The 26,162-nt window shown below is 39.9% G+C and overlaps 1 protein-coding gene across 6 annotated transcripts in view; it reads left to right on the top strand.

Annotated features, from left to right (window-relative positions):
• LOC123501171 (activating transcription factor 7-interacting protein 1-like) overlaps positions 1-25,115 on the top strand; it is a 32,133-nt gene extending 7,018 nt beyond the window's left edge. For 2 of the 6 annotated variants that reach the window (XM_045249819.1, XM_045249818.1), the window contains exons 2-14: positions 9,631-10,486; positions 15,468-15,824; positions 16,720-16,860; positions 17,166-17,285; positions 17,514-17,594; positions 17,752-17,980; positions 18,342-18,566; positions 18,836-18,933; positions 20,652-20,732; positions 21,848-22,021; positions 22,191-22,296; positions 22,939-23,105; positions 23,640-25,115. In XM_045249819.1, coding sequence (XP_045105754.1) covers positions 9,797-10,486; positions 15,468-15,824; positions 16,720-16,860; positions 17,166-17,285; positions 17,514-17,594; positions 17,752-17,980; positions 18,342-18,566; positions 18,836-18,933; positions 20,652-20,732; positions 21,848-22,021; positions 22,191-22,296; positions 22,939-23,105; positions 23,640-23,681 — 2,511 coding nt within the window. In that variant the 5' untranslated portion in view covers positions 9,631-9,796 and the 3' untranslated portion in view covers positions 23,682-25,115. Of the gene's footprint in view, positions 1-8,742; positions 8,933-9,630; positions 10,487-15,467; positions 15,825-16,719; positions 16,861-17,165; positions 17,286-17,513; positions 17,595-17,751; positions 17,981-18,341; positions 18,567-18,835; positions 18,934-20,651; positions 20,733-21,847; positions 22,022-22,190; positions 22,297-22,938; positions 23,106-23,639 lie in introns of those variants that run through there. The other 4 variants (XM_045249822.1, XM_045249821.1, XM_045249817.1 and 1 more) reach the window with 3 other exon arrangements.
• Positions 25,116-26,162: the final 1,047 nt, after the last annotated feature.

The raw sequence follows: 26,162 nt of genomic DNA, 5'->3' as shown, positions 1-26,162 counted from the left end.
CTCTCTCTCATGAGAATATCCATCTGAGATTTTTTTTTTTTTTATTACTAGTAGGCGGAGTGATTATTTCCTCCCTGATGGCTTTAAATTTCCTCGCATGGGGAATTTTTTCTTAGTTTTGGAAAAGTAAACAAACAACCGACGCAGGGGAAGGCAAGGAACGATGTGATAATTTTCGGTCAAAGATATTCCAAGTTCGCTAAGGAGAGAGAGAGAGAGAGAGAGAGAGTGTGTGTGTGTGTTCTACTTGTTGATAGAATTCTAACTTACTGGAATATTCTTGCCATGTTAATGGTTCCATAAGTGGTCATCTATTTCTTGCAACTCATTTCATAGTTATGGGAGCGCTCGTGCTGTTCCCTCCTGTGATTTGTGTTTACATAGTGTGTGGAACATATCCAGTACTTTTCAGGAATGTCAAGTTTTGGAAGAGTGAAAAGTGCTACCTATAGACTGGTGAGTGGGGGGGAGATTACGTGAGGCCAAGAAACACCTCACTTCACGGGGGCAGGGGGAGGAGACGGTAACGACTGGACATCCAAGGTCAACCATAACTCCACTTGGCATCTTGGATTACAGTAATTGCGGGCTGGGGCTTAATTCCTTTTCTCTCTTCAGCAGTTTCTCAGTTTTTCAATAGAGTAGTTAATGATCATTACATTTCTAAAGCTTACGCCACTTCTGTAGTTTTTCATCCATTCATTCTCTTCCCAACCATTAATCATTCTTATTTTCTATCAAGTATACCTAAGTACATTCTCGTAAACAGGGCACTCACGTATGTCGATATTTCAATTATTGGAATTTCAGCAGAAAAAAAAAAAATCGTCGATTATGATAGCATCGTCTGCTGTCAATTTGTTTCTGCGCACCCTTTATCATCCTCTGTCACCAAGTTTGTCGAAAGAGTCCGTTTATTCATCAGATTAGCTTGGCAAGTGTCGGTAACATACATACACACACACACAAAAAAAAAAAAAAAAAAAAATGCTACAAGCGGAGTGCTCCAAGAACGGTACAAGGATCCACACCGTTTCTGCAAATTCCAAGATTTTGATATGGAAACGGAAAGATGCACATACACATGTGATACCCCGGTTTGTATTGGATTGGAGGATGCCTCGGACCTTGTAGGCCAAGGTGAGGATTCCTGTTAAGCCACACCAAGCCATCCTGGGGGGTGTAAGGTAGCTGTTTCACATAGCATCATCGATCGGCTCAGGCGCAAGAGAGCGCCTCGATGCTGACACAGCGAGAAACGTGAGTTAGACGCGTAGTACTTAGCAACACCACACAGTCAAGTCCTCAGTGCCTCATGTTAGTAAACAGGAGAAAGAAGACACTTCATTGTAGTGCAACAGTATCCCAACCATTATTCACCCATTGTCCCATTTTCTATCCCTACCTTCACTCATTATCTCTCACATTAGAAGAAAAAAAAAAAAAAATGCAGCAACATGTATATAGCAATCTGAAAGATCTATTGTATATATACTTGTGAAAAGGAAATAGTTGTTAAAATAATATATGCATTGGTGATGCATCGCATTTTGTATCAATAATGTTGTTCAAATCGACACTGCATTCACTTTTTGATATTTTAGAAAAAAAAGTTGCCACAGAGTGATCAAACTTACCTTGCCCCATCCAAGTTGAACACACAACCTTCCATCGCAACCACTGACCGCTATTGTCGCGTAATACCAGACAGCAACCCGCACCTCTGGAGTTCCCACTCTTTGTGACCTGTCCAATACTTGTGCGAGACGGTCCCTTTCACATTTAACACGGATCACGGTATCACCCAAAGTTTTACCATTTATCAATACATTTGTGATATTCATATTTTGCAGAGAAGCAAATAAATTTGACTGAAAAGGACAACTTCAGTCTGTCTCAATCATTCTATATTGAGTCTTTTGTTTATTTATTGGCTACCCAGTCACACCTTTACCCGATAGAATAAATCAAATTACTCGACTTTGGGTAATTCTTCCCGAGTTTGAAAGCCCTGTTCTAGTTCAGGTTGAAAGACCCATGTTGACCTAGAGTGTAATACAAGCTTCTTCTTTACTTGCGATTAAATAGTATATTTTACCACGAAGAGCCTCATAACATCCATTACTTCTATTGTTGTTTGGACTTTCCTTGCTTTTTCGTAGTCTTTCCTGTGATTCATAAGAACGTACGTACGTATCATTCTAGCTGTTTCTGGAACTCGGCACTAAGGGAAATTACATTCCTTAACAACGCACGGTATATATATATATATATATATATATATATATATATATATATATATATATATATATATATATATATATATATATGTGTGCGTGTGTGTGTGTTTATGCAGCGATATCTTGAATTTTTTGTATAGTATCATGGCCATAGATAAGACGATAATGCATTAATTGGGAGGTGATGCAGCCCGTAATCAGCATCCTTTAAAATAACTTTTATATACCTTCCTTTGTTCAGAAACACTACCTGTGACTGATGCGATGAACTATTTATAACATTCTATCATTTACATATAAATCCACCATAACCTTTTGAAAGTAGCGAAGCCAGTGTTTGTCTGAAACGTGGCGTGCACCATGGTGCCATGGCTGGGGTTACTACTCGTACAATTAGCCAGTGAAGTCCAGAGGATCTTTGGTTGATGTCTCCTGTTACATTACTGAAGAAGATTAATTTAGTTAGTTTGAAGTGCGTATTAGGTATTTTTAAATGTTTTAGGTATTTAAGGAATAAGGGATAGACTAGCAATTTTCTTCCTGTGATGAAGTCTTTAACAACAACAACAACAATAATGACTACTACTACTACTACTACTACTTCTACTACTACTACTACTACTACTACTACTACTACTACTACTACTACTACTACTGCTGCTGCTGCTGCTGCTGCTGCTGCTGCTGCTGCCGCGGGTCATGCTTACATCGTGTAGCATACGGTCCTTATGGTTTTCGCACACCACCAGGCATTATATGATTGTGTTGTAATCACCTAGAACGTCGTTATTAATGCATACAGCTATTTATAAAATTGTACAACTAATGTACAACTTACTGCGGCTACTACTACTACTACTACTACTACTACTACTACTACTACTACTACTACTACTAAAAACTCCTTCAGTAGTGGGACGCGTTTTTACCATGGATGATTTTGGCCATGATTACGATTTTATTTGCATTAGGAACCGTTTGTGGAGGTCAAAAGATTAATGGCCAGAGTCTTCACTATTTTAATCACCGTACAAAGTTTCTGAAGTTGTATAAAATCGATAAATAGTAAGCAGAACATGGAAACGCATCATGGTACTTTTGGGGTAGTGGAGTATAATGATGTAGATCACAATACAGTGGTTTAAGCTTGGTTTATTGTGATGCTCTTTGACATATTCTCTCTCTCTCTCTCTCTCTCTCTCTCTCTCTCTCTCTCTCTCTCTCTCTCTCTCTCTTGTGCCCCAGTCTCACAGTCAGGCCACATCTTGAACAGTAATGAGTGTTGGTGCGTAAATGGAGTTAACAGTATTCTATCTTATATACGAAAAACCTAATTTTTTTTAGATATTCATTCGTATTGTTTTTGGAACACAGTTATTGCACCGCTTGTCTTACTAAGGACTATGGTGAACGTTGATAAAGATTACAACGTTTTCACACCAACACTTACACAGGGGCTGCCGGTATTTGTTATTGTGATATGAATATCGTAAGCGTAGTACGTTAACTTTTCTTTTTTTAATTTTTTTTGTTAATATCTTATACTGAATTTTCGTTAAAGTATTTTATATGCCTCTTCTGTACATGGAGCTCTAATTACCTGGTTCACGTAGATTAGGCAGAGGTGGAAGGCCTACCATTTCTTAAGTAGCCCCGCCAGAAAGCCGCGTTTAGAGGAGGAAGACTATATAGTTGCCCGGTAGCGTTCTCCCATTAACCCTAGCGGTGCCATTATGACCTAAGATGTTGCAGCACCTAATGGAATAATCTCTCTCTCTCTCTCTCTCTCTCTCTCTCTCTCTCTCTCTCTCTCTCTGCCAAACTATGAGCGCGGTTCTCGTTGCCATGAATTGCCACACTTCTCCATAATTTTATTTGGTATCATGGATATAAATTGTTCATTCTACCTATTTTTAGTATGAATTTTCAAAGTTGTTACTATTTTGTAATTACCAGTAATGTGTGTGTGTGTGTGTGTGTGTGTGTGTGTGTGTGTGTGTGTGTGTGTAATAATAATAATAATAATAATAATAATAATAATAATAATGATGATGATGATAATGTTTATTAGTAATTGCAGTACATGCATACTGAAAAGATACATATGGGATTGAGGGAGACTTAAGATTAAAACCTTAACTTAGCTGTGTGTGTGTGTGTGTGTGTGTGTGTGTGTGTGTGTGTGTGTGTGTGTGTGTGTGTGATTCACTGTGATCTTCTGCAGTATCTGACGAGACAGCCAGACGTTACCCTACGGAACGAGCTCAGAGCTCATTATTTCCGATCTTGGGATAGGTCTGAGACCAGGCACACACCACACACCGGGACAACAAGGTCAGAACTCCTCGATTTACATCCCGTACCTACTCACTGCTAGGTGAACAGGGGCTACACGTGAAAGGAGACACACCCAAATATCTCCACCCGGGCGGGGAATCGAACCCCGGTCCTCTGGCTTGTGTGTGTGTGTGTGTGTGTGTGTGTGTGTGTGTGTGTTTGTTTCACTGTTTGATCTGCTGCAGTGCGTGTGTGTGTGTGTGTGTTTCACTGTTTGATCTGCTGCAGTGTGTGTGTGTGTGTGTGTGTGTGTGTGTGTGTGTGTAATTCACCTCGGTCGTCTGCTGGTCATCCTAGCCAGTCTTCCCCATTACGGAGCGAGCTCAGAGCTCATGGACCGATCTTCGGGTAGGAATGAGACCACAACACACCACATTCCACACACCGGGAAAGCGAGGCCACAACCCCTCGAGTTACATCCCATACCTATTTATTGTTAGGTGAACAGGGGCCACACATTAAGAGGCTTGCCCATTTGCCTCCCCGCTTCCCGGGACTCGAACCCGGCCCTCTCGATTGTGAGTCGAGCGTGCTAACCACTACACTACGCGGTGTGTGATTCACCTCGGTCATCTGTTGATCACCAAGCCAGTCTTTCCCATTACGGAGCGAGCTCAAAGCTCATAGACCGATCTTCGAGTAGGACTGAGACCACATAACACACTCCACACACCGGGAAAGCAAGGCCACAACCCCTCGAGTTACATCCCGTACCTATTTACTGCTAGGTGAACAGGGGCCACACATTAAGAGACTTACCCATTTGCCTCGCCGCTTACCGGGATTCGAACCCGGCTCTCTCGATTGTGAGTCAAGCGTGCTAACCACTACACTACGTGGTGTGTGTGTGTGTGTGTGTGTGTGTGTGTGTGTGTGTGTGTGTGTGTGTGTGTGTGTGTGTGTGTGTGTGATTTACCACGGCCGTCTGCTGGTCACTCAGCCAGTCTTCATTACAGAGCGAGCTCAGACCTCATAGCTCGATCTTCGAGTAGGACTGAGACCACAACACACTCTACACACCGGGATAGGAAGGCCACAACCGCTAGAGTTACATCCCATACCTACTTGCTGCTAAGTGACATGGTCCATACATTGCCGCTCCTGGGACTCGAACCCGGATCATCTCGGTTGTGAGCCGAGCGTACATATTAACCACTACACTATGTGGTGTGTGTGTGTGTGTGTGTGTGTGTGTGTGTGTGTGTGTAAGGGTGTAACTGTCTTTTCACTTCATTTTTGTAAACAGTTATGAATAGATTTTTCGATAAAAGTCGGTAAACAAATAAATTAAAAATAAGTATTTAAGTGACAATCGTTATTTATCATCGTTGATTGATCAGTTTAACTTGAACAGAATAATTTTAACTTATTCAGCAGTTCCTACACACACACACACACACAGTCTATGAGCTCTGAGCTCGCTCCGTAATGGGGAAGACTGGCTGTGTGACCAGCAGGCGACCTAGGTGAATTACAAACACACACACACACACACACACACACACACATCACATTTGTCGCCCTGCTGTCCTAACTTTTGTACAGTACATCACCCCAACTTGACCCCAACATCCCCACCCATCTAGACCGTGAGGGTTTGCCCTGCTGGGACGCGCGCGGTGGTGCCAAACGTACGAATGGCAATCAAGTGCGCAATACCTAAGTTGGACTCTTAGAAAGGAAACATACAACTTGACTTTAGTGTTGCCCATCTCCCATTCTATTTCGGTGGCCGCGAGACTTCATTCCGTATGATTTGGGCTGCTATAAACCGGGGTCACCCTTCAGTGAGGAGAGGTCATGTGGGATGATCACCTTCCTTTCTGCATGGAGTAGTTTGTGGGCTTTTACCATTCCTCCTTGTACTATTTTACGATTGCTAACGTCATGATAACATACACAAACACAACGGAAGCTGTGATAAGCTAGTAGGCCTATACGTGAATTTCTATGCATATGTACTATTGCCATATTGCCATCCTTGGGTAAATAAGAAAAATTAATGTCCCTATGAATATGATGTTTTTTTTTTCTCTCCTTTTTTTACACTATTCGTATAGAACAGCGCTTCCCAACCTGGGGTGCTAGTACCCCCTGGGGGTGCTGAAATCAATTATAGGGGGTGCTGGGAAGTGATGCACACACTTCACTTTCTTTTATCCTTCTAATAAGATATTAACTAGGGGTGGTGGACTACTTAGACATGACAACAGGGGGTACTATTGTCGGGAAAGGTTGGGAAACGCTGATATAGAAAAATCAAATATTGGTATAATATGATTATTGGTGTAGTAGTGGCTGCTAGTGGGTATAGTTTGGGAGGTAAGCGGTTTAATTGGGTGTGGCCAGAAATAAATTAAGCATATTTCGGTGTTTATATTTGGGTTGTCATGCTAGGTGTCTGAAGTTGCAGAAAATAATCCCCCTTCATTTCCCACTGGGGCAGATCTACCCATGATCAGACCACGTGCTAAACCCAAGGGCTTTGACCTTCATGTGTAGACTGGTGTAAAATAAGTGGAACAGGCACATCCTTAATATAACTGAAATGTATATTATGGAATGAGTATCAAGGAAGTATATGCCACAGAAGAGGTAGACATAAATTTCAACGGCTGGGTCAGGGCTACCAACCCTGCCGCGAGCGTAGCCCAGCAGCCAATCTTGCCGTTGCGCGAGCATCGGATTTTTAGTTAGTAGTGGATACCAATTGTTTTATTGATTTTGATATTTGGCACCAAATTGGGTATTTATGCATTCTTAGTCTTATTATTTTTTTTCTGGCCTTGATTATTATATTTCCATATTTTAATTTTGTGTTGTAAATATGGTTGAAAGTAGTTATAATTAAATGATGCAGTAGAATAATGACCACATTTTCAATGAGTAATTAAAATTTTATTCAATTATTCTTGCTAATATGATAATTTATGGGTGTGTTGCGGGACCGTTCAATCTTAGCCAACAACACAATAGTGGAAGTGTTGCCAATTTGGTGCACCATGATTAAGGGTGAACAGGGAAAGAAAGCGGAAATGTGTTGCTGGAACCATTCGTCGCGCTCTCATGTACCGCCAGCAACTCAAAAGTGAGCGTGGGTGTGTTGCGGGAACAGCCCAGCACGCCCACCCTCCAAGCCTCGCGCAGGGTCCCGCACGCACCCTCACCCCCATTTCTCCTCCCCTTCCCTGCTTCGTCCCTCCTCTCCCAACCTCCCTCGCCTTTATACTGTTGCCGTCTTGATGGGCTCCACAACACCCGAGTGTTGTGAGTTTTCTGTGTTGAAATATTGAGTTGCTGTTTATATGTATTTGTTTTCTATGGTGGAGCAGCACATGCTACAAGTGTATGATAAACTTCCATCTGGTGTTTCATATATGCCTTAGAATTAGCTTATACAAGCAGTGTAGAGTCAAGTGTGTTGCATTTGTGTTGTAGCTAGCTGGTTATTATTATAGTATTGTTGGTTTATTCCGGACGTTGGTTCTGATTCTGTTTTGCGGGTGGTGGTGATATAGTGAATGAGTCACACTTGTATTTTGCCTGCACTATACGACTTGTAGGGCGTTTCATCGATCTATCAATAACTCGTTAATTTTTGTGTTTTAAAGTGATTTGGTGAATGATAGTATCATAGTTATGGCTCTCTTATTCACGTACAAACTTAAGGTGATTAATTATATTTTAGTCGTTAGAGCAAGGTTGTAGGGAATATATAGTGATGTTTCGCCCAGATGTAGAGATGGTGGTGTTACTGGTGTACGCTTACATAAGTGTTTCAAATTGTAATTATGTTGCACGTTATTGTTAGTGTTTCAATGTGCGGTAATGTGGTAATGATCAGAACAAGACTGTGATGATGGTCTTTATAATAGTTGTCACTGGTTGACAGTATGGTGATGCTTGAACGCCGTGGTGGGGGTGGTAGTCAGTATCAGACCAAGATTGCACAGCTGAAGCTCTACCCTCACCACAACAAAACATCCCGTGGATAGAAAATGGAAGTATTTAACGTGTTTGCTACAATTACAACGTAAACGAGAAATACGAATAATTAGGCATCAATAGACCATCAGTAAACGGTACCGATTAAACGGTTCTGTTGATGTTTATAAACGGGCATAGAAAATGTGATAGCGCCCAGCATTAGACAACCACTCCTTCCCCTCCCTCTCCTGCTGCACGACCAATGGGAAGCCTTGAGGAGAGTCACGTGACCAGCCACTCTTACCCATAATGCCAGTTTGTCTTGAGCTGTGAGAGGTGGTGGACTGCGCGCGCTGTGCTCTCTCATCATGTTACTAGTCATCCTTGTGTGAATGTTGAACCCTTGGGATTACCACTTTCTTTCTTCCGTAAGTGTAGATTGTTTGTGTTGAAGCAACGGGAACGTTTTTTCCAGCCGCCCGTTGCCGGCGGATGGCAGGAGAAGCAGTCCACTCTCCCGTTTGTTTTGGTTTTCTGTTGACGCATGCGCAGTGGCCTTGTCCGGCTAGTCATGCTTTATACCCTACTGTATGCATGATAGGAGGTAGTTGTACACTGCTCTTGCGTTCATTTGTTGGCAGTGTCATTATGTTAGTACGGATTCCATTGTACGAGCTTTGGTGTTGGTAAACTGGTTAACAATGATGTTCAAGTGGTGAAGGTTATAAATCACACCCACTGCATAGTGTAGGTGTAGTGTTTAGCGGGCTCGGCTTAACCATGAATTCATGGATTCAAATTCCGGGCGCGGCAAGGCAAATGGGCGAGATGCTCATTATGCAGTCCCTGTTCACCTATCAGAAAGTAGGTACAGGATGTAACCCGATGGTTGACCAGTTGACGTTTATGTGTAAACGAAGGACACAATGGAAAGGTGTTCATTTATAACTCGCATGTTTGCTTGTAAATGTTATGTAAGTCGATAAAAAACATGTCTAAAGGCAGAACATTCTGCCACTTATATCAAACATAATAGTTAAGTAACTTTTCTTACAATGAAAGGCTTAATAGATATACGTTTTGCGTTGTAGATACAATATTAACCAAGAACATGTCTTATCCACAGGCCTGCGGGGTACGAGGTGCAGTGCAGCTGATGGTAGAGCGAACATAGGAGTGGTGTTAAGTGGCAGTAGCAACGTCCTCGCTCTGTCTGTCTCCACCCTCCTCGATCCATTCCCCCTTATCCCGCTCACACCTGCTCCGTCCGCCCCTCTCCCACTCCACCAGCCATGAAGGATGTAGACACTGCCGGCGCTCCCATGATATCTGTTCCCGCTGGGGTTTTGAAGGAGTTCATGTCTCCAGCTAACTCCAGAACACCGACTCCACCTCTGCAGGCCTCATCATCCACAATCACCACGTCTTCAGACACCACAACTATGTCCCCCGCCCAGTCACCGTCCCTGGCCACCACCATCACCAATGGGCCTGGCACACCAAATACCACAAACACTAATAATGGTATTGTTAAGAGCAGAACACCCACCCCTACCCCCACCTCTAGAACAGCATCTCCAGTCTTGGCGCTGCCCATTTCGAAAAGTTCGGTCACTTTAAGGTCAGCGACTGTCCCTATTCATATTAACGGAAAGACGGAATTGAAGAACGAGGAGGAGGAAGGGGGGGAAGAAGGGGAAGGGGAGGAAGAGAACAAAGATGAGAAGAATATTGTCACATTGAAAAAGGAGGAGGTTGAGGAAAGCATGGACTCGACGGAGGTCAAAAGCGACACCACAAGTACTATGGTAAATGGCACAGGATCTCCACAGCTACCTTCATCTGTGTCATCCACCACCTCTACCACGCCATCTCCAGCCCAAGTTACGGTGGGGATGAAGAGACCTAGTGAAGACGAGGGCAACAAACCAGACCTTAAGAAATTCCGAGTGGTCTCCTCTCTCAATAAGCACGGATTTAAGGTAAATGTTATATTGTTTTCATATGACTGATTTAAACGTCTCGTAACCTATAGCCTTCCTTCGCTCCTGATTTAGGCTTCTCGCGCTCCCAATAGCTTCCTTCTACACACTTCTTCATAAGCTAGCGTGGTGTGGTGACTAACTGTACTTACCTTCCCCTTCCCTTCCCTTTCCTATCCGCACCATCATCTATCAATTAAAGAAGTGAGTGGGCTTATACATGGTTTTCATACTGACTGATGAAAACGGAAATATATTTAATCCGTCCTGTAAAATGTGGCACTTTGTGATTGTCAAAATATAGTTGTGGATTGCTATTTTATTCTTATGTTCACATTTTTAGAGAGGAAACTACTTGATGGCTGTCCAATGCATGTTATGGGTTTATCAAACCTTGAAAAACTTATTTGCTTGTAGCCATCCATGACGTGAGCGTAATGAGATGCGAAATCTACAGTACACCTATACTTCTTGTGTGAATGACGAGTGATAGTTTATTTTCAGGCAGAAGTATGTTGATTTAGTATACACATTGATTGTCACTTGTCTGACTATCGATGCCAATTGTCAGATGGTTGATTTGGTATTTTACTTTTTTTTTGTGGGTACCTCTTGACTAAACGATTGCTTTGTCTTACAATCCTGTACTATGTATTACAACTGTTTCCTTAGTAACGTATACGTGAATTTTTTATTCATTTTTTTTTCATGCTATAGGTATCCATTGACAACCGATAGCTGTCTTGATGGTCATCAGCATCATTATTATTATATGCGCGTACAAGGTTATCGTTTATGTGGAAGTAATTTTTAATAACTGCTTTTTGTTTGGATAGAAGGGACAGTTTTGAAATGACCTTTTCCTGGCATGATAGAATATTTATTTACCATAGTTAGCGATAGATCAGTAATACATAGATATATGATGATTTACGTGAGATGCAGTATTGTGATTTCAGTATAATAATAAGGGCATCCCTTACCTGGCAACACTGGAGTAAGGAGAGGCGGCGGGAGAGAGGGGAGGGACATGGGTTATGGGGGGGCTGGGGGATGGGGGGAGCGGGAAGAGTGGAAATTGACGCTGGTGGTGCGGCGGGAGCTGCGCGATGAGGCTGGGGGTGCTCGCCGGTCGGCACCGTGTTTGGTGACTGGTGTGGTGGTTTGTTGGTTTGATTATGCGTCGACATTTCCGCAAGAAACAGTTAAGGGTAATGGCTGCCCACGCACGCCGGATAAAAGCTCGCAGAAGAAGGGAAATGCGGGAAAATAGTATAAATACAACCTCCATTGTTCCACGACCCCAAGACACAGTGGACTCCAGCGGGGCAGTAGTTCTACCTCCTCCGGTATATGAGCTCAAGGTTTGGGGTACTAGTCTTCCGTAGTGACTGTGCTGAAGTAGTGGCGGCCCCCAGTGCTGCACAAGTGTGAGGGCGCGTACCTTGTATTCAAAATGAGTCGAGATCAAGGACATGTTTACCACTAGTAATTTGAGTGGGTACGGTGCTTGCGTGTAGTATTGAATGCTTTGGGAAGACTTGGTGCTCATTACAATATCAGCGTGGCAGTGATTACTAGACGACGTGAATTGTTTCTTAGTTTATGTAATGTAGACCTTTTGAAAATGTAATCGAAATTGGCGCCAAATGAGACGGGGAAAATATCCCCAAGTGATAAGGCTCGCTTTTAGTCAGTGAGCGAGCATAAAACACTCACTGGGCTAGAAAGTATCTTGCTTCCATCATTGTCAGTGATGCAGATTGTGCCACAGTATTGATGTAGCTTTATTGTAGCTTAACGGAAGTAATTTAATGCTTTGCTTGTTTGATATATACGATTATCAGTGGTTTATGCATTTATTAGCTTGGGTGATATCTCTTTAAAGATGAGTAACCGAGACAAGGCAACTTGATGCCGCTAACTAAAAAGCTAAAATTCAAGAATTTACAAATATTTTGCATGGAGCTTTCTCTTTCAAACTGTTAAATCAATCGAATATATTTAAGTAGGTATACATTTTATTTGAAATATTGCCCTGGGTAGTCTGATTCTTTTTGAAAGACGAGAAAAAAAAGTGGTTATGATCTTCTAATGGATTTTCCACTAACATTTCCAGTTTTCATATTGCAAAATGAGTACTACACACCACACCAGAGTAGGTGGACAAGTTGGATTATTAGATATTCATTTGTAACTGCTTTTCATAATTGTATTCTTATATGCACATGTTATATCCTTTCTGAGAACCAGTAAATATTGAAAATTCTTTTTGAGTGAAATTAAACAAATCTGAAAAGTGTTTTGTGCAAAGCAGTTTGCTTTCAAATATTGCACATGGTTGCTATTATTGTACATTGTTGTCTGATATTATAATATGTCATGAGTAGTCCAAACCATCTCATGTAAGAAGGTACTGGACCTTAAAATTGATGATGCTTTCATATACCAGAAGCCTTAGTCAAATTTACCTAGGGTCACCCTGAGCCTGGTGCACCCAGACCACTGAGTAAATGATGAAAAGCAACCTCACTCGGCATTAACCTACATTTTAGTGCATATCTTGTCTATTACTGTCATTAATTTTTCAGGCTGTACATCAGATACTAGTCATCTGTCAGATAATGTCAGTGTTGATGCTCATGACTGATTGATGTTTACATACAGTTCTCCAATGTGAGCCTATTTTACTTAATTATTTAACCATGTTGCTATTGAAATATGGAATTTAACATAACTAGCTAGACCCATGCTATCATGTCTGTTTGGATGAAAAATTAATAGATATAGTGAAAGTAAAGAAAGTAGGGATTTTAAATTTGTAGTATGTCAAGTAGCCTGAAGGTGGATTCATGAAATGTTGTGGTATTGAGTGAGATGAGTGTTTAATGTAAATTGCAAGCATATTGACCTAAATGAATGTGTTGCTTATGTAGTGTTACACCACCCAAAGTAGCCTGCTCATCTAAATAATTTCCCATACCTGAGTAAGAGTGTATAATAGTGTAGTGAATGAAGTGAATAGCAAAGGAAGACCTTCAGTAAGGTTCTGTTCAGGAGGATGGAGAGGTAGAGCATTGGAGAGAAAGGGAAAGGTGATTGAGAGGATTAGACTCAAGGACAAGAAGTAATGAAACTCTGTCTATCATAGCCCTCCCTTTGCTTGGAGCAGTTATTAGATAGATTGATTGAAAAAAAAGTTGAGAAGACCAAGGTTCAAATGTAATACAAATGGATAGTTCTAAGAGTGGGCAAAAGTATGTGGGATCAAGTGTTTTGTGAAGAAAATTGTGAAAAATACTTGGGGAAAAGAAAAGAAAATGTATAGTTTAGGCTCTCTTTGTTTTTCCAGTTCCTTTAGAGACTACTTATTATGTATTATTGTACCATTATCTTTCTCATTGTCTTCATCCAAGTAAGCAAATACCACGTGTGTGTGTGTGTGTGTGTGTGTGTGTGTGTGTGTGTGTGTCTGTCTGTCTGTCTGTCTGTCTGTCTATGATTCTTCACTTACAGACAGTGCTAAGTTCATATACAGTCAACTCTTGATTAACTCGAGGGTCACATTCATGGAGACGTTGCAATATTCAAAATTGCGTAATTCAAACATAATTTTCCCATAGAAAACAATGGTAATGGGAGGTTTACCTTCCTGGCCAAAGGGAAAGTCTGCCTATTTTAGAGATTTTGTTAGTGAAACCTTAGAAAAACTTAAAATATCAATAGGTCATACAAATAATTAAAACATGCTCCTATCTGTGCATCATTCTTGTCCAGGAAATTAGAAAATTATTAATTTGACATGATTTTATGTGCCAGAAACATTATCCCATATTTATACATTTGTTATTAGTGTGTTTAATGAAATAAACCGAGTATAATTTGGTGGTGGTTGGTAACAGTGTTTGTTTACCGTCACCTCAGCTGATTGAACCATGCAGTCCAGACCACACTGCCTCACTGTTCCACTAGACAACATGGAAAATTTATGAAGAGAACCAGTCCTATTACTGCTGCAGGGCATGATTTATTAATAGACGATGAAGCAGGAAAAAGTGCTCCTAGATAATAGCACAGGTGGTTGTATAGTGGCCGTAACACAGGAGAGAATCACCACCTCCTTCAACTGTGCAGGCCATGGGAAGAGGACAGTTCACCAGCCATCTACATAAATGAGTACTTATCAAGCGATGAAGACATACAACTGATCATAAGCTAAGTAAAATTCTGATAGAAAACTTAGGAGATGGAGATGCGGTGATTGAAGCTGGCAGTGGTGATGATGATGTTGTTCCTGGGTTTAGTACCAATCACAGTTTTTGTAAAATAGACTGTGTGAATGACAACCTATATATATTCTTGTGTTTCTAGAATCAATTAGTTCACAAAAAAAAAAAAAAAGAAAAACTAATGATAATGGGTATTTAGGAAAAAATTATGTGAACCTAACAACAAAGACATGGGTCTTGGTTCATCTTCGCGGCAAAGGTAAAACCTTTATCATTGCCTTCCTGAGATGTGGGAAGGCAGCATTCGCTCTTAAGAATACCGATTTCTCCCGGATGGTATCCTTCAACTGACGAAGGTGGAAGGTATTGTTTAAGAATCCGGCCAAGAGTGTCTTCGGTGGTTCCCCACAGAAGCATCATGGGTGTGCGTGACATCATTGAGTCGAGTTAACCTGCATTAAATTGAATAAATTGCATTATTTGATCATATCTCCTTATATATCGTTGTATTAAATTGAAATGATGTTCAAACTTGCGTTAATGGAGAGTTGACTGTATAGTTGTGAGTTATTATGTGGAGATTGGTATCTTTTTATGTGGAAAGTAAATAATTGCAAGCATTGAGTTAAGATGATTGTTGAGAGGAAGTCAGAAAAATCCTTTTGGTAGAACTTGAATTACATAATGTGCATGCAGTACATCTCTCACTGTCTTTACTACTCCTCACTCTGTTTCCCTTGGCCCTCTCTCAGAATCGCAATATCACAGTCAAGGAGGTGAACAAGGCACTTGACCTTGAGTCCAAGAAGATCCAGGAGGCTAATAAGTGGAACAACCAGAGCCTTGTTACTCTGAGCCGAATCAAGAATGGTATTGCAGTGCTCAATGGGGAGAGACTTTCCAGCACAGACTCTCCCTCCCATTCTCCTTCTTCCACCCCGTCCCCCTCGCCCGCGATAGTTCAGGAAGGGGAGGATACCGCAAACCCTGAAGCAAACCCCATCCCTCCGGAGCAGACTCCTGTCCCAGTCCCAATCGAGGAACAAGATTCAGCAAACAAGGAGAATCACAAGTCCACTCGGAGCAAGGAGATGAAGCTCACCAAAAATGTTAGTGTGCTTTTATTTTTATCATTACAGTCTTTCTAATAGTTTTTGTAAGTTTTGGGGATTTTAGTGTTGTCCAGTGTATTGTTTTTGTAGACTTTTTTCTTATTTTTCCGTATCTTTTTCATTTAAAGTATTACAAATATTTTTTTCATTAATTTAATTTATTTTACATTCATTTTTAGATCTAAGACTATTGACATAACAGATGAACAGATACTTTTACACGTTTCTTGATTGTGACTATGACAAGATGTAATGTATTGATTTGGAAGTCATTCCCCTTCCATGTCTGTGTGCATGCTGGCATTCCTGCAGATTGATTGAAACTAATAGTAATGCTTCTGTGACAAAGATACTTACTGGCTGGTGCCTTGCCTTGTGTTTTTAATTGAAGCTCTGGACTTCACAGGGACTTCTAAAAACTAGTGGTTATACAGCAGGTTATAGTGAATATTTTTCCAATTAGTGATCTAAAACTCTAGGTGAATGATTTACCTGGGAATCATTAAACTAGCTTTGAAATCTCCAATAATTTCATCTTCATTGAAAGTAGTGGTTTCCTTTAACAATCATCAACCCATGATGTGCTATAGTATTTCTAAGTCCAGTACAAGTCTCTAATTAATCTTAAGGGCAAAGAACAATAAAGGCATTTTGTAAGTCATGAAGAGGCTATTTTGAGCTGAGTGTTGCATTTGCCTGGAACATAGAGTAAAATTAATTCTTTGTACATTTAAGATGACATCAGTGTGATTAATTAAATATGATTTTATTTGAGTCTTATTTGATCTGTTAAGTAGTTAAGATTTGGGCTTGCATTTTTTCATAACAAGTCTTTTACTATAATTGTGATTAGCAGTGGACAATTCTTTGAACAGCTACTAATACTTCACAGGGATTGAAAGATGCCATTTTGCGAGTGTTCAGTGACAACACACTCTATGGCTCTGAACTGGGGAACCTGAAACAAATGTGTGAGAAGCTCACCTCCACCCTGGAGAGCAACATGAGGAAGGTGGCACAGTTCCACAAAGAGGTGAGGACACTGGCAAAATATTTATTTGTTTGGTCTATCTATTCTGTCCAAATTAAATCACACACTGTTCTTAAGAAAAATTAGGCTATCATGGAGGCAAATTGCAGTTAATAAATAAAAGTGTAATAAGTATCAGATTTCTCTTTAATAGTGAATTTACTTGTATTTTTCTTGTATTTTTAACTTTAACTAGGTTGTTTTTTTTCTTGCCAGTTGATTTTTTTATTTGTGGTTTTTTTTAATATATAGGTTTAATGAATGTAGTACTGTAATTGGTAAAGATTTCAAAATTTACTTTTTGATAGATTGAGGACCTTCGTAAGGTGACAACTCGGTTGGCAGCAGAGCACCAGGCAAGGAAAGGGCAGTATGTTGCTCCCATCAGGATCAAGAGGTCTGTGGGCATCCAGGCAGCTCCTCACATTGTGAGTTTCTTTACACATGCCTTCTTACTTCTTATACTTCCTGTTTTCCTCTTGTCAGTCTTTCTTATTTCAAAGTATACTGTATACTAAGGATTCTTTGTGTTTCCAGGTATTTCTTCATGTGCTACAGTAAAGAAAGGAACTGTTTTTAATATTTTGGTAATTTCTACTGATTCTGGTAGTTTATCTTTTAAGATTTAAAGATAAATTATATTGTTGTCGTTTCAGATCAACAAAGGCATCATGCATGCTAATGTGAGTGGCGGCAACATAAAAACTATCGCTCCTCGCACTTCCAACATGGTTGGAGTAAGTGGGCATTCTCTCATATTTGGTGTCAACAAGGCCTTAGTCACAAAATTGCTGATCTATATTTGAAAATGTAGCTGTGACATGAGGTAGTCAAAACTGACTGATAGATTGTCTACTTGGATTCCTGCATTTTTTTGACACACGTGTCTTACAGATGCTACCATCTTCAGTGGGGCAAAACCTTGTTCCGGGGAGCACACTAGGCATCATCACCACTTCAGCAGGCATTGCTAAGCCAGCGACTCTGACAGGGATCCCCACAGGTGCCCCAGTGCTTCCTGCAGGTACTCCAACCAGTCTGGGCACTGCTGTGAGGGCACCTAATGGTCAGATCATGATGATGGCACCAGCAGCCACCATGCAGCCTCTTACTAGACCTCCTGGTGAGTTTTAGGCTGCCAGTAATGGTATGGGAAGCAGAATGTTTGCGTGTTTGCATTGTTTTGAGGTGTTTGTTAAGTATTCAGTTCCAAGTTTTGTGTCTCCTCCCTGCTTGTAGAATAGAAACCACTATATTGTGCAGTTCTTTTTAATTGGGTTTTTCCAATAGCATATTAGTTACCTTAATTTATTTTTTTACTTGATTTGTTTATTTAGTTTTTATGGTGTATTCAGTGTTGTCATGCTTCATCAAAACAATCCTACACAGACATAGGCTTTTATACATGCTGCGCTGCACTGTCCCTGCCTACCTCTATCACCTTATATTTGACCTGTCAATTAGAGCAGCCTTCTTTCCTCCAGGGGTAAATGCCACCACAGCCGTGCTCCCAGTGGCACAGGGGCGGGTGCTTCGGGCTCCCCTAGGCAACCTGGCATCAGTGGCACCCCAGTCAGGCAATCTGATTGGCACCCAGCGACCCATCCTCATCCAGAATGATAAGGGTGCTGCTGCTGCCCCCTCCTTACAAACAACACTGTCAGCAGGGAGAAGTGGAGGAGTGATAGACTTAACTGATGAGGACGAGGGTGAGGATTATATTAGTAAGGCAGGGGGAGACTAATGAATTCATGATTGCCAGGTAGATCACTCTGTGTGGAAGAAAAATTATGAAAAAAAATTGAGAGGAATGATTTGAAAATGGTAAGGAAAGGGAAGGGATAAAGGTGAAAGAAGGAATGGATTTAAGAAAAATGCATTGAAAGAGTAAATGTAATGAATTTGCATTATTGGTGATGTAATAATTGAAAGACTAAAGGCTTGTAACCATTATAAGGAATTGTTTTTTCACCAACAGGAGCCAAGGGAGTTGTTAACCGGAATAGCTTAGTACCAAAACCAGGTGCATTGGTTAAGGTGCCAACGACAGCCACAGCACAGCTTGTTCCTCTACCGGTGAGTGTGAAGAGAAGTGGTGTCAGAATACTGCTTTGCCAGAGTGAACTGCTCCTCATTTGTGTGTTGCTTTCTAATGCTAATTCTAAGGAGTAATTTGATGTACAAAAACGACTTTTTATCGCTGAACTTTTGACTTGCTGAAAAATTTAGTTCGTGAAGATGACGGTCCAGTGGTGTAAAGCATTAAATTTGTTTTATGTTCATTCCAGTGCTTCATTTTGGGTTAGCAATTGATCTGTTGTGTGTGTTTTGGCTGTAGTGTTTTTGGGTATAGTCGATGCCTAGATTCTTTCATGGATACATTATTTTCTTGGATTTTGATATCAGCATTTTTATATTGTGTGAAACACAGGGGTCCTCCCTTAAGGCACAGGAAAGGGACCGAGAAAATGTGAGCATATATAAAAAACGCACTAATCGAATAATAGAACCTTATGTTATAAATGAGATTGTGACTGGGAACCACCAAGACTGGCCCCTGAGACTTCCAACTTATAACTGCCCCCAAATTGATCACTCCTGAAACATGAAACATTATTAGTCCACATACAACAAAGCTCTTAGTTACACACAGTGGCTGGAGAGTTGAGCTTGCAGGGGAAGTTGGGGGTCATGAGCTACCTTCACAATATTATTCCTAGCACAAGGCAATGCCTGCTGCACTGCGTTCTTTATGGCATCTTTACATTTCACCATGTTACACACTGTGCACTCGTTATCAGAGTATAATCTGCCTACTTCACTTCACAAAGCTTCTCACCTGCCTCAACCTTGGCTATGATGTCTGGTTTCTCTTGAAACGAAAGTACTTTACATTTCTTGACAAGTTTGCTGTCCTTCACTATATGTGTAACACTCTTCTCTTTTGTATTTTGGAAGGAGCCATATTTTTAAACCTAGAAAGATCACAAATATTACATATCACCAACCTACAAAGCTAAAAAATAAGATGCTTAGGAAACATGAAATGTGAAACTGCAACACTTGCAAGCTGAAACAACATGGCTGGACCAAAACATAAACTTGCCGTCTAACTGTCTCGTTGGTTCCTTGCCATGTAATGTTTAATATATATATTTTGACACTTGGTTATTATTTTTGTTAGTGAAGTATTATTTCTTAAAGAAATTAATTTTTATTTGTTTTACTGGTTTTTGGAGGAAATAGATAATTTTTTAGCAAATATACTTTGTTCTCAAATGAAAGTTTCTTTCACCAAGTGTGCATAAAGTCTGATATTTTGTGCATTATACAAGCAATAGAAACAGTGAGGGTGCGCATAAAGCCGTAAATGCATTAATCGAGGTGTGCACTAAAAGACGACCTCTGTTTATTCTATATTTAATGGAGTTGCAGCATGACATCTGGACAATTACTCTTTCTGTCCATGTATCCCATATGATGCATTTCAATGTCCTATCCAAGTTTCATCCATTTTAGATTATGATGTTCAGATTGTGGACAACTATTTCTAAGAGCTGAAATTGTTTTTAGGTTTGTTGCTTTGGAAAAGTGTTTAGATCTAATCCTTTAAGTAAACCCCAATTATACACTGCAGTGTTCAGTGATGCTGAAGCTGTTACATTTCTTAAAGGCTGCCTTTATGCTATTTTTTGCTACATCATCCAATAACACACACACACACACACACACACACACACACACACACATGCTACACACTCATCCAATGGCCTTGCCCTCCTCCCTCCACACAGGCAGGAGGTGTTGGACAGGTGGTGCTGCTGCCAAACACCTCTGGAGGCCAGCCCACTACAGCTCTTATTGTCAGCCAAGTGGTGAGTGTGCCTTCTCTCATCACTCTTGCATCAGCAGTGCACTTGCTCCCTACTCCTCTTTACCTTTCAGATTTTTTTTTTAAGTACATTCAAAAGGCGTATTTTTGACAAATCTCTGGAACAAGCAAGATAATTACTTTTTGCTCTCAATGTGTGAGGAAGGAAGTGAAATATCAGGAAGACTTTTTTACTGAGCCAAAAAATATGAATTTGCTCATGATATATATATATATATATATATATATATATATATATATATATATATATATATATATATATATATATATTTATTTATTTATTTATTTCATTTATTTTTTTTTTAAATCAGCTGAGTGATAATGGTGTGAGGCAAATTTATTTATTTATTTATTATTATTTTTTTTTTTCTAGTTGTCAGCCATATTTCATGAGATTCACATGGTGATAAGTAAACATATGCAAATAACATGTTATAAATTTAGATCCTTAGTATATGCCAGTCATGCAAACTGCACCATCCTGGGCATTACCCTTAAATAGTGTACAGTATATCCTATTTATTTTTAATATTTCTCCTGAAGGAGTGATGAAACTGTCAGTTCTAGTATACTCCTTGTTTAGACAAAACAAAATAGGACAATCTGTTGTGACAAGTGGAAGAGTGCACTTAGTTCAGTGATCAAATAGATCCCATGTTGCAGGAGAAACTTGTGAGTACTTATATAGTACTTCAAACCCCAATAATTTTATTCCTATAGCCCCACAAAACTTTTTCTGTGTTTACTTGAATGATGAATTTGGTTGATTGAGAAAAAGAAATGTGTAAAGTTCATTCATATGTAGCTTATGTATTATTGTAATTACTTTTTCCCTTGCTTAAGGAGAGCCCTCTTGACTTTAGGGTGTTTGTAATGCCTTATCAGGTGATGAATTATAGATATTCATTGTAAAAATAACTGAATTCAAGGTCTTGGCTTCTTAAGGTGGCTATTTCCTTGGGAAACTTGGTTTTCTTTTTTCATGCGCGTATTTTGATCTTGCAACTTTATTGGGTTACCATTAGAATAATGTGCTTGTGTGCACCCATTCACCCATCTACATCTAAGACTAACCCTCATTGTCTCTCTTTTGGCCAGTCCACTGGACAGTCCTTAGAGAATATTGGCAACCCAGCAGTGGCACAGGCACGTATGAGCACTGTTGTCAACCACACATCCAGTGCGGCCCGGGTCCAGGGCGCCACACCACCAGCAACAGTCAGATCTACTCCCACTACCTCATCACCCACCACCACAATACCAAACACTCAGGTGAGCTATTGGAATTTGTGCTACACGCTTTCTTACCTATTTAAAATATCCTTGTGTAAATTTATTCATCTCATGTTCACTGTCTTGGATCTTCTCTTAGAGACAGTCCCTTCAATTCTCATTTACTTTTTACTTTCTTGGTTTGATGTGTTACTGTTTTACCTTTCAGATGAGACATCCAGCACCTTTACCCAAGACTCCTTTCCAACAAGTGGGAGGGATATCAAAGAAGCTGCCACCTCAACCCACACTCAAACTGTCTCATAAAGAAAGCAGTAAGTGATCTAAATATTTGTGTTTCTTATTATTTGTAACCTAATTCTCGCTGTATAAGACACACTTTTCCCCTCAAAAATGCTCCTAGCATCATGTACCCCAGTGGTTGGGTTTTGGTTCCAGAATAACACCTAAACACTCTTCTTTTTAACCCAAAATTAATTATACATGTTCTTATATTATTAGATAAGGATTATGAACAAAAGTAAGGCTAAGACATAAAAGCCAATTTTTGTAACTGAGCCTTATGTGAGGGCAGGGCTATGTAGTTCAGGAAAAATGGAGTTTCTTTTGATTTTCTAGAATTCCCCTGCCAAGTTGTTATTATTAGTGCATCTTGTATTGCAGGAAGTACAGTAATTACTTCTGCATCTTATTCTTGTGATGTTTATGCTATTACCAAGTGTAGTTTTGAATTATGAAAATACTGCACTAGCTTTTGTGATTATTTATCCATTTTTATCCATATGTTGCCTAACTTTTGTCCTCCCATTTTCTTTATCTGGTAACTGCCCTACTTTTTTTTCCTCCCCTTTCTTTGGCTTTTACAATAATCATAAATGCAATCCTAGCACTCCCTTGTCTCCCATCATTCCCAGTTTTCCTTAATTTTCCAGTACCTCCATTCCTCTCATCCACAGGCATTGTTCTTTCCTGGACAATGGCCAAAACAGAGGACCACGAGACCATTGCTTCGTACCAGCTATATGCTTACCAGGAGGGGGCTGCTCCACCAAGTGCCAATTTGTGGAAGAAAGTGGGCAGTGTCAAAGCCCTAGAGTTGCCCATGGCCTGTACACTGACTCAGGTGAGACTGGCAAAATAATTAATGGGGTGAAGGGCAGATTCTCTTCATTGTTAGTAGCAGAGAATGTTATAATAAATGCTACTGAGAAGTTGAATGTTGTTATAAGAAATGCTACTGAGAAGTTGAATGAGAAGGGTAGTGTTTTTAGGATGAAAAATAATAATTTATTTACAATTATTTATTGTGATTATTAGTAATTTTGCTAATTTATTTCAATACTGTCATTGCAAAAGTGATTACGTGATGGCTCTGTGAAAGAAATTTTATATAAGTTAAATTGAAGGTGGTAATTGTAAAGTAAGGCCTTAAAGGTGGAAGGATATGGTGAAGATGTGTATGAAAAAAGGTGGTGATAGAAGCAAGGTGCCTGAACAAGGAAAAAAGTAATGTTTGGATGCAGACAGGTGGAAGCTCTTTTGATGTAGCCAGCCCATTGGGGTGATGCTCCCAGAGAGCAAGTCATCATAGGTAAAACACTGAACAGATGGTTGTAAGTATACACTAACCCATGGCCATGCCTCTTCTCTCTTGCAGTTTATGCCTGGACATGTACCACTTTGCTGTGCGTGCTGTTGATACCAAGAGCCGGTTAGGTCCCTTTTCTGAGCCCAAGAGTATAAAGCTGGACAAAAAGTGATCCTCACCTCAACTTCATACTGCCACTCTCACACCTTGTAAAGCCACTTCCACCTCCATTGCATTCCTTGAGCCTCCCCAAAGCTCCAGTGTTACCCCAGTACCTGGCTCTTGAGTTTTCCAATGAGTGATTGTCTGGCTTATGCTGAGGCTAGATATTGCTTGCTGGTGTTAATCTCAGTTGTATTGAACTGAGTGAATTTCCAGGTCATCTCTGTACCAGTTGAATATTATACTACTTGTGTGTATTCATGTTCATGCATACAAACCATCACAATGACAGTTCAACAGAAGAGGTGAGAGATACTCAGGTCAGGATTGTAGTATTTATTGTTGGTGCTCCCTTGGGCTGATGCCTCGGGTGAGTGTTTACTTTGTCTTGTGTTTGTGTTTATTCACTTCAACTTCTCTCATAGCCCCAGGTCTGATGAGGAAAACTTAACTATGGATCAGCTGCAGTATTTAAGGAGCAGGTTCTTGTATTTCTTTGCAGGTGGGCTCTATCATCATCTCTATCGTCATCACTACCATCATCATTGCCATTGTCAGCTCACATTGGGGTCTTGTGGATGGTTGCAGCATTAACATCTATTAAATTCTATTCTTCATACAAAATAGAATGAAATTCTGTGATCTTTGCTTCTCTCTCTCTCTCTCTCTCTCTCTCTCTCTCTCTCTCTCTCTCTCTCTCTCTCTCTCTCTCTCTCTCTCTCTCTCTCTCCAGTTGATTGAGGGAAGTCAGTACATTTGCATGCTCATCAGATATTAGTGACAAGCCACAGTATTAGAACTACTAACATTTTTTATTTCATGTAAAAATAAATGAGCATGTGTTTAAATGTCTATAAACACATAATGCTCATAAATTATAAAGCCATGTTTAATCAACTGAAAATGTGGTTATTAACTAAACAAACATTGTACCTCCACTGCCTCCTTTGTATCTCACAGTTGTCTTGCCGGGTGTAAGATAATATATGGTAACTGCCATGCATTTTATTTTTTGGTTTTGTATTGATATGGAGGATGGCCACAAGAGCTGTGTTGCACTGGCACATCACCCACTTGTGTTGTGTTGCAGTCATCTAAAGATTTTAAAAGCCAGTCACAAAAAATCATACTAATTTAACTTAAATATATTTATGGATAGGTTTTACATTGGAATTTTCAGATTCAGATTGAGCATTTAACTGTTATCTAATTTTTTTATGGGTGGATGTCGTGCCTCAGCTGCAAGAGGGTGGTTGGTAGATGACAGACCTACATGCACAGCAAATAGCTGTTGTTACCTCCACCCATGGAAGACAGTATGAATGTTTTTTTCTATGATGTAGATTCAAAAGTGGTCATTTATTTAATAAATATTAATGTTTACTATATTGTTATTAACATGTGATAGCTGATATTTTTACATATCTTTCAGTTTAACATCCTCTTGAAGAGTTTTTCATTGCAAGGATGCAGTTACAGGAGAGGGAGTCCTAGGTCCCTTTTTACAGTATGTAGAGAAAACAATGGTATTCTTTTGATCTAACCAGTGTACAGCAGGGCAATGTCCCTCTACCACACAAGGTTAGCACAAACTGTAAGTCCTCAAGATGAAAGAGAAGCAGTTTATTTCAGATTTTTTATTACAATGATGAACTATGCAAAGAAACATGGCAGAAGCTGTCTACTTCACATCAGTTTACAAGAATAATAGTCCTTGACCTCATTTGTCTGTCTGTCCTTTAACAAAAAAATTAGTAATTGTCCTATACTATGTCTTGCTAGTACCTTAATCTAATTATGACCTGTATGCATCATGTTACTCTGAGAAGCACTGAGATATTTGTAACACAGATTTTTACACTACACTTCATCCTCAAGAAGGTGGAAGATACGTATAAGTTTTCCTTAATTAAGTATATTTCTTCTTTTGTATTTTGCCCTAAAACACTATTTATTGTTCACATTACATGCTCTAGTCAAACTTGTATATCTCCCTTTCTACTCCAAGTAAGTCTGGAGAACGGGTTGAAATGTATGGAGACTCCAGCATGGAAGCATTATTTTGCAAATTCTCCAGCTCCTAAACATTAGCAACATTTCTTTAGTCACACATTTTAACATGCATAGAAACATCTGGACATGTCTACACAATGTAGCAAATTTGTGGTACTTACTGGAATATTTCAACATGTGTACGTACTCTTCAACTAAATTATTATTCCCAAACACTTCACAGCTGCCTTGATCAAATTCAGTGCATAATCCAAGCCTTTTGAAGGATTATTGCATATAAACAGACATTCTGTAATTTTTCAACATGCAATACATCAAACACCTGTGCCACTCTGAAGGTGGGAAACAAGCATGTACAGTGATAATAGCAGCCATACAGCATCCTAGTTAGTGGTCATGTCAAATAATATTGGGCTC

This window comes from Portunus trituberculatus, chromosome 9, assembly GCF_017591435.1.
Source record: "Portunus trituberculatus isolate SZX2019 chromosome 9, ASM1759143v1, whole genome shotgun sequence".
Lineage (NCBI taxonomy): Eukaryota > Metazoa > Arthropoda > Malacostraca > Decapoda > Portunidae > Portunus > Portunus trituberculatus.
This window is presented reverse-complemented; position numbering and strand designations above follow the sequence as displayed.